Consider the following 9,390-nt stretch of genomic DNA (forward strand, 5'->3'; position numbering starts at 1 on the left):
CTGGTAGATCTGCATGATCCAATGATATAATTTGAAAGACAAAGACAGTTTCTCCACATTAATTGGTGATTTACTTCATTGGCTGTTTTGGGGGATGTTTCAGGCAAATCTGTTTGCTTAGAAAAACAATCCTTTTGTGTGTGAAGCATTTCTTCAAGACATTGCAATCGTGATAATGCGCTATTAAAAAAAAAGCTCTTTCTTACATATGTTATTAAAAAAACGATATGCAGAAGTGATTTCAAAGAAGTATGAATCCAGTATTTGAGACGATGGATAGAAATTGCTCAAGCTTTGCTCTTCTAGTTTATGATCTTATCTAGGATTAGAATGAGTGCCTTGTAATCACTTCCAAACATCCATTATTCTCTCTATGTCTTCATGTCTTCATTACAACTAGGCTCGACTGTGCCAACTCCCTGCTTGTCGGCCTTCCAACTCTTCCCTTCACAAGCTGCAGTTCATCCAGAACTCTGCAACTGATGTCCTCTCCCGCATTAGGCTCCGTGACCTCATCAGACCCACCCTTACCCGGCTCCACAGAATCCCCATCCCTCAGAGGATTGAGTTCAAAATCCTCGTCCTCACCTTCAAGGTCCCCACAGATTTGCATCCTCCTACCTTTCCGACCTGCCATCCCCTTATCAACCTGTCTGCTCCCTCCGCTCAGCAGACTCCATGTCCCCCGCACGGCCCACCCCACTATCAATGGTCAAGCTTTCAACCTCTCTGCCCTCACCCTCTGGAATTCCATCCCACATTCCCTTCGCCTCGCACCCTCCCTTGCCTCCTTCAAAGCAAATCTCAAGACCCCACTCTTCGACTGTGCCATTGGCCATCCTCCTACATATGCCTGAGGGGATATGACTGGTGGTATCTCCAGTCAGTGATAATTATCACACAGACCAACAATCTTGTCAATACAAAGGTCTTCAGGCCGGTCCACTTCGGGAGCCAGAAATGACATTTGGAGCAAACTGACAGCCCAGAATCAAGATTAAGGCTTATTTTTTTCAAGGGCTTTGTTGCAACACGTAGTCTAATTTTATAGATTCAAACACTGTTTACCACTGGTTTGAGATACCTGTTGACTGCTTTTGATCTCGCTTTAGATCCAGATGATAATACCACGTCACATTTTCTGCCCCCACCCCAATTGTTTTTCTCAGAGCTGCAGTGTTGACAGGAATCCATGGTCTTGCTCCCCCTTACCTCTGTGACCTCCTAACCCCCTATCATCCTGCACGCTCCCTCCGCTCAGCGGGCTACGGCCTGCTTCACGTCCCCCGCCTCGCCCACCCCACTATTGGCTGGAGGGCCTTCTGCCACTCTGCCCCCACCCTCTGCAACTCCATCCCACGGTCCCTCCGCCTCGCCCCTCCCTTGCCACCTTCAAGACCCATCTCATTTCTTCGACCGTGCCTTCCACCTCTGCCCTCCACCCACCCCGACCCCCAGCTGAGGCCCGAAACTCTGTCTGTCCAGTGCCTTGGACGTCCTCCTGATGTAAAAGGCGCTAAACAAATGTAATTTTGTTGTTGTTGAAACGGCCTCAGACATCACACTCACGCTTTGTTGGGGGAAGTGAGTGGATCTTTCATTGCAACCTCAGTAAAATATAAAATAGTCAATTCCAGGAAGGTTTGTTATAGCAGGAATTTGTCGCAAAAAGAGCATCATTGTGGGATGAACTCCTGACCTCAAACTTCCAAGAAGAGAGATAGAATTTATGAGTGGATATATTTGAACTGAGTTGTGACAGGTTTAATAATTCAAGCCATAAATTGTTCTATTCCTCAATTTATCTTGGCTTTCTGGGGGAAAGAAAACTCATTACTTGGTTACCAGTCTCATTATTAGAAATGTTGACTGCATCTGGTTTCATGTCAAAGATTGTATATATTGTTTTAAAAATCTGTTTGTGTTTAAAAAATGAAAATCCAGGGCAAATTGTGCCTCAGTGAGTTGGATTTCATTGCAGAGGCTGGTTTGGTGGTTGTGACCGTCTGTGTGCATCTCTACTGAGTTTTCCCCGTGTTTATTTGAGACAGTAAGATTAACCATTGTCTTTATTCCAATGTAGTTTTACCCAAGGACCACTGAAGGATGCTCCCAACCTGATCTGCACCCCACACACATCCTGGTACAGTGAGCAGGCGTCTCTGGAGATGCGGGAAGCAGCAGCCACTGAGATCCGCAGGGCAATTACAGGTCAGACTGCCTGGCACTGATGCCCTCTTTGTATGTACAGGGCCTCTTCAAGTGTCCACAGTTGGTTTCCATGAGATAAGCGGGTATCTGGAGACGGACTGGGCGGTGGAGCTCACTTTGCCAACCAGACCTCGGGTAGATTTGGAATTCTGAGTAAGGTTTGTGACAGATCCCGCTGTTTGACCCTTCGTTGAGACATGCTTTAATTGTTCGGACCTTTTGCTTTCTCTTGAATCTATACTACTGTAACATGGAGAGGATATTCACCTGGTTTATAATGTGGGGTGGCTTTTCCCAGCGATGGTGAAGCAGATGCCTTCAGAGCAGGTCCTTCTGGCTCTAGATTTACTCTATTTACATAGCATTTCACAAAACGTTCCAGAATTTAGCAACTTGTTGAATTCAGTCTCGATTTTGCAGTTTTCTACAAGTCCTTTTAAGGTTCTGTTGTGGCCTGCTGACTTTCAATTTTTAGAACCTGCTGGTTTGAGCCGGAAGCTATTCCACTCCTAGTATTACATCTTTCTTCAGTATAAGCGATCAAGAGACAGGCAAGATAGGCTGTGGAAGACCTGTAACAGGCAAACCCTAATACTGGCCTGTACGGATTGGCAACATGCTCAGTTATTTTTGGGTCAGCCAGGCGTCACCTGTGTGTCAGACACCTATAAAGTTTATCGCCACCCTTTATAAGAGTATTGAACCCAGACTGAATCTGCATCTGCATGCCACAGATGCTTCGAGATTTCCCTTTGTCTGGAATGGAATGCGCACTCTTTCCCCAGAGGGATACACCCTACTTACAGTCCACGGCACTGCCAAGAAGCAACAGTGGTTTGTTTATGCCTTTCACGGGCTGTGTCTACATTCTGCCCCATCCTGAAATGAATGCTGCTGCTTTCTGTTGCACCCAAGTAAAGCATCTGGTTTACAGTGGTTCTCAGTGCTCCTTGGGATCTTGTCAGGGGCAGAGTTTCGAAGGGAGCCTTAGACCTACTTTAAGGAGCAATCTTAACAGTTTGATGTGCGGTTGTGAAAATGAGCAATAAGTTTACCAGTTTAGTGAATATGTGTGTGTGTGTGTGTGTGTGTAGCAGTGCATTGAGGGTTTGTAAGGACCCGGTCAGTTATGTAGAGAGGGAGGGTGGTACTTGAGTAATTAAGAGTGTGTGGAGGTAAACAATTACAACAGAAGTTGACCCTTCCTTTACGATTAGAGTTCTGCTTTGCTCGTTATAATCCCCCTGCCTTTCTTTCCTGTCCGCCCGCTCTAGGCCGCATCCCCGACAGCTTGAGAAACTGTGTAAATAAGGATTACTTTGTCACAACTGCTGGCTGGCCAACAATGGACCAGCAGGCTGTCCATCCAGAGCTCAATGGGGCCACCTACAGGTAGGAAGATAAGATGCATCAACAAATTGTTTATCTCTCACCCAATTCCCCTCCTCTTCCCCCACGCTTGAATGTGTTTGGCTTCTTTTTCTTCCTTCTGTCGGAGTACAGCTCCAAAGGCGTCAGACGCTCCTTTGGTAACTCACTCAACTGGCCGTTATTCGTTTGTCAGCCGTGTCGGCCAGCCTTTCAGCCACAGGAGTTGTTGGTAGCTGAGCTCGCTGCGGTTCTGGCCTTCTCCCCGCACCGTCATCATACGTGCTCTCCCAGCAGGTGTCACTGGATTGCCATCAAGAGCAGGAAACCGAGACAATTTTGCCCATTGTTAACCCAGGGAGTATTGAGGCCAGTTGACACCCTCCCGGTAATGCTCTCCAGTGTGTCGCAGAGATACAATTTACACCAAGTAACTTGTATAAAGTACATTTCAGAGTAGATATAACACTTACTTAGAAATTAAAATTAGCTCCTTTCTCTACCAAGTATTCTTATTTTTATCACGAAGCCAATTGTACCATCTCGCCTCCATGCTGTCTTCCTTCAGTTTGTAGGAAGTGCTGGTTTGTAGGAAATGCTCCAATCGGGCCATTAAATACCTCTTCGGTGTCGTCTAAGAATAGATGTGGATTTTAGGGGCAGAATGAATGTTTGCCTCCTGAGACAGGCTGCTTCATAAACACAAATCCTTTCAAATTGGGGTCCAGCCAAGAACTGGTAAATGTTGTCCAGTAGGCTTAGACAAGCTGGGAAACTGGTGAGGCGCAGCATTTACATTCCGGCTCTGTGAAAGGAAGCATGGTATTGCTCTTCATCCAGAGACTCCCAGGCCACCTCTCACAGCGGCGTTCCCAAATCCGTATCTGTCACCACAGCACAGTATCTGTCACCACAGTAAACAGCACAGATATCCGTTTGTGCATCCATCCATTCATCCTTTATTGAATGAGAAATGTGAATTGCTGTGATCTGTACTAGATGGAGGAATATCGTTCTGAGAGTGTGCAATTATCTGCAGGATTGTTATCACAGAAACTAACATATCACATGAAGCATTGTCAGAGACTGAGTGACTTGTTGGTACGTCCTCAATATCAGCTGCTGGTGCACAGGAGACTTTAGCAGCAATATTTATTTCTTGACTATTATTTGGATTCAAATTCACATGTAATGAGGTGACATTATTGGAATACTCCATTGGCATCTCTTGACTTTGACGTCCCATCCAGTGGAAGTATTGCCGTTATGAAATAATGAGATTTGATGTGTAGATTGAAAAGAGAGCCTTCTGCTTCTGAAAAGCTGGAACATTATAACCTGCTCCCTTTTCCGTTAATTAAAGCTAGGCCTTGTGGTCTTGTGCCTGTAGCTGGCTGACTGACTGGTCATAATCTGGAAGATCTTGAGTCAGAGTAACAACTTTGACAGTCATTTAGGATGGCAGTGAAACACTCAGTTTTGGGCAAAGGAATAACTAACTGGATGAACCCTGTGCCGTAACCATTGAATGACAAGGAGCAGTTCACATCCCCACAGCCTGCTGCCAGTCTCAAGGCTGAAAGAGGATGTTCTGTGGTGGAAGAGTGAGTGACCTAAAGAGGTGACACTGAATAATGGACGACACAAACAAGGATAAGCAGACTCTTGTTGGAAAACTGTAGATCGCTTACTTATCAGAATGCTCTCCTGTAGTAACCCAGTAGTTGCAATGCTTTACAGCTTCAACCTGCTGTCCTTAGTGCCTCCATAATTCCTTTCCTATCCCCCCTAAGGTCAGAATTGCACTCATTTTTCTAAGAGAAAACTCGAGATTTGCCGGATAAAAATACATATTTTTCAAAATACATCAAGCCAAAGTAATGATTGAAAACAAAATATTTCTGAGATGGTTTTCCCTTTTTATATCTGTGACTAACTATATAAATTATAGCTAGCCTTCAATTAAAACGAAAACATCAAACCGCAAGTTCAATGCACAGAATTCAGTGCTTAATTCCTTGTGCTAAGTTTGACCATTTTATCTATCACATAATAAAATAATGCTTCAAAAGTGAAACATTTTGATTTACCTGTGGGCAGTGTGGAACTAAGTTTCCACCCAATGTTATTAATGCCAAATTGAAATTCTGACAAGTAATGGAAATTAAAAGATATTTGGGCAGTGAAAATATAATGAAAATGAGGGATGTTAGGATTAAAAGATCTACGAAATCTAAAACTGGTAGAACAGACTCAATGGGCTGAATGTTCCTGTATGGTTGGGAGGTTTTGAATCCAGTTTGCGCATTAAGTTTTACCGTAACATTTCTGCAGTTTTACCATGACGTTTATTCAGCGCCTAATTTGTCAGATTTCAAATAGAATTTGCAAGTAGCGAATTCTGCCGACACCTGGATGGGTCTCAGCTCGACCCCCTGGAACTTCACTTCAATGTTGGGCAACATAACTACCTCTCTCCGGGCATCAAAAACCTCCGTTGAATGCAACCTGGCGTTACGGAAATCGCAACAGCTTGCTGTCTAAGCAGTGTTCCACAGGGTGCCTGCAGCATTTGTTATCTACAAATCTTTTAGAAAATCTTACAGAATAAACCCCATTAATGGGTCTCCCCTTGAGTTTCATAGTTGCCTTGATCTCCCTTTGAGCCTGACAGTCACACTGATCTCCCCTTAAGGTTTACAGTAATACTCATCTCCCTCTTAAGGATTACAGTCACATTGATCTCAGTGTTAGGCTTACTGTACCTCTTTCAGTGTATCTGCCAGCCACATTGCAGTATTTCTTCAGCTCATGACATCATTCAGAAACCAATTCATATTAAATGAAGGGAGTGGAATTCAGATGCCAATAAAATGTAAAGCTTTGAGTTGAGAGTTTTGAGAATTTCAGCAACTGGGTTTCAATCAGGGATCCATTAGCTGTCAGAATTTCAGGCGTGTTCTGCTAGCCTGGGAACCTAAAGCTTTGGAGAGATGGTTAACAGCTGACTGACATCAAGAGGTTATCATTTTGCTGGCTGAAAAATTAGAATCAAGGAGTTCTGTGCATTTAGTTTGGGTTTTCTCTCAGCACAGAGTGCACAATGGCCTTTAGCACCAGACAAACTCCTTTTTCTGTTTAACCAATAGCAGATTTAAAGTACTCCTGCTTTAAAAAGCCCCTCTTGTGTTGATATTTGAAGTTTGCCATGTATTTCAGCCAGCTGCAGGCAGCCTCCTGACTTCAAGTGGGCAGAAAAGGCTGTTAACCATCTCTCTAAAGCACTATATAGCTGGTGTAAGGTAAGTGGAAAAGAAAACTGCCTTTAAACTACTTTTCAATTGACAAGACAGAATGCTTAACTTTTATTTCAGTAATGCTAGGCTATCGGTGTGTGATGTCTGTATCTAGAATCCAGTTGTCTGGAATATGGATTTTTATTTTCTCTCTTAAGGGTACACAGGGGTAGAGATTGAAACAGAAATGTTATATTGGTTTCTACGATGTGATTTCCGAGTTTATCATTGACTAAGACATAGAGAAAAAGCACTGCCAGCCAGAGAATCAATGGCAAATGAGAATTTGGTTCAGGTTGTTCCAAAACCTCCTGGGTGTTCTGTGTTCATCGACCTTTTCTCATCCTCTCTTGTAGGTACCCTCCTGGCATAGTAGGCGTAGCAACTGCAGGAATCCCTGCTTCCCTGGAGGGAATGGTCCCCGGGGGGGTACCTGTCTCCCATAACCTTCCTGCAGTGGTCCATCCTTCTCACACTCCATCTCCCAATCAACCCACAAAACATGAGAGCGACAGAGAGCATGCCTCTGAGCAATAGTGGATTACAGAGCTTGTCCAGTAACAAGGTTGGGACCAAGAGACACTGAAAGTATCATTATAAAAATGGAATATTTATAGGATAATTGAGACCTGAAACTCTTTGAAGAATTTGTACTCTTTACAGCTGCCAGTTTGGGATGTTACAGTGTTATCCGTGGATGGGGATAAAGGCTGCATTCAACCCAAAAGAACTCCCTTCACTCAACAGAAACTAAGAAGTATTTTGAAAAGTGTGTTTTCTGATGAAATGTCCCCATTGATAAATGTGCTCTATGTTCCTTCATATCTTTTATCTGTTTATCATGAGACTTTGCTGGGTAGATTTTTTTCTTATATCATTTGAGATAAGTGTTTTATAGGTGACGAGAGTGAAACGTGTTCTTGACAGAAAATGGTAGCCTTAGGTGTGCAATCTTAATAGTGAGGTAGCTTGAAGCGTTTCCCTTCATCTCAGGAACAAACCCTTTTGTATGATTTGTCAGCAAGTTTGACTTTAAACATTTGTTCCTCAAAGGCTCCCATTTCTTGAACACACAAAAAATGTTCTTTTATTTCACGATGTGACATTTTTATATAAACTCGCATCAAATGTGTTTTGTCTAGACATCTGAGTCTATTATATTCCCATAGTCTTAGTCCTATGTGCAACATCAGTGCATTTTCTTATTATTAGACCACAATCAGGCTGTCTAAGACGACGAACTGTAATGAGGGATGTGGCACCCAGTGCAGATCTGTGTGGTGTGGTTAATTAGAGTGGATGCTCTTCCAGTACAAGAGTTCTACAGAACAGACTGATTAGCTGTTTCATTCACTGTTAAGTAAATTTATACCTGACCCAAGCATAGAAGGAATTTTACACATCCCTTCCCATTAACTCCTGTTACATAGAATCAATCCAGATCGATCTACTCTCCAAGCATAATTCTAATCCATGCATAAACATTCCCACTCTGAATTACATTTTAATGCTCATCACACTGGATATCATCAAATGCATTGCCTGATTTCACTTAAAAACAGCAGCTCATGTTACATGAACAGTTTCTTGTAAAAGACAGCTTTTGTTTGTTTGCAAATAGCAGTGTTTTGTGTCTATTTTTTTTTGAAAATCGATTGCTGAGTGAATGATAAGTGAGCTGAGGTAGAATTGCACATTATAACGCAAGAAAAATCCTGATCCAAACAACACCCGTGTTTATCGTGATTCCACTATTTACAGAGATCAGACATCTCTCGTGTGTAGGTTACAAAGTTTAAAAAACACACTAAGATACAGTGTCTGGTCATTTCCGTGAATCTGTGGAAGCGCATACCATTGCTGAGTTACTGCGGAGGGGGGGGGGAGGAGAAGAGGAGGGGAGAGAGAAATTTCTGTGTGGATATAAACATACCCCATATAAGGTGGGTCATCACCCAGTGATGGAGATCAAATGTATTTGTGTGTGAAAAACTTTGTTTAGACTTTCTTTTAGGCTGAAGTGTTATCATTTATCTAGAAAGCGCTTTATTACAGTTTGTTAAATTGTACGTCATAAAACTTGCTGTTCTGTTGGTCAGATGTTGTGTGCAGCCATGTTGGGTTAACATGACTTGTGTTAAACCTTTTTCACTTGAAACGTTTTTCGGTAGCTGTGCAGTGATGGTTTCCAATTGCAGGTAAAATCATTTTTTTTTAAAAAAAAGAAGTCAATCTTTCTATATTTCTTCAACAATTTGTGTTAACAGTGGAAAATATAAAGAATTAAAAATATTCCAAGTATTATTTGCGTGTGTGTTACTATTGAATGTTCATTGATGCCGGTGCATGTTCTAACAAGGAATGTTTCAGATCAGTCCACTCCTCAAACCAGGTCAACTTTTCTCACTTTGCATTAAGCACGTTTTGCTGTTTTTCAACCTGGAAGATTTTGGGGTGTTTTATCGCTATACTCCAGCATAGAAGAGAGAAGGTAAATGGACAGTTTTAGATGGAG

General features: G+C 42.7%; 1 protein-coding gene across 1 annotated transcript in view; it reads left to right on the forward strand.

Moving 5' to 3' along the window:
• The window catches only part of LOC103185450 (C-terminal-binding protein 2), a 104,845-nt gene extending 95,669 nt beyond the window's left edge, over positions 1-9,176 (forward strand). Inside the window, 3 exon segments of the mRNA XM_042336608.1 lie at positions 2,084-2,211; positions 3,486-3,603; positions 7,232-9,176. Coding sequence (XP_042192542.1) covers positions 2,084-2,211; positions 3,486-3,603; positions 7,232-7,412 — 427 coding nt within the window. The 3' untranslated portion in view covers positions 7,413-9,176.
• The last annotated feature ends 214 nt before the right edge of the window (positions 9,177-9,390 follow it).

This window comes from Callorhinchus milii, unplaced genomic scaffold (genome assembly GCF_018977255.1).
Source record: "Callorhinchus milii isolate IMCB2004 unplaced genomic scaffold, IMCB_Cmil_1.0 Scaffold7, whole genome shotgun sequence".
Taxonomy (NCBI): Eukaryota; Metazoa; Chordata; class Chondrichthyes; order Chimaeriformes; family Callorhinchidae; genus Callorhinchus; species Callorhinchus milii.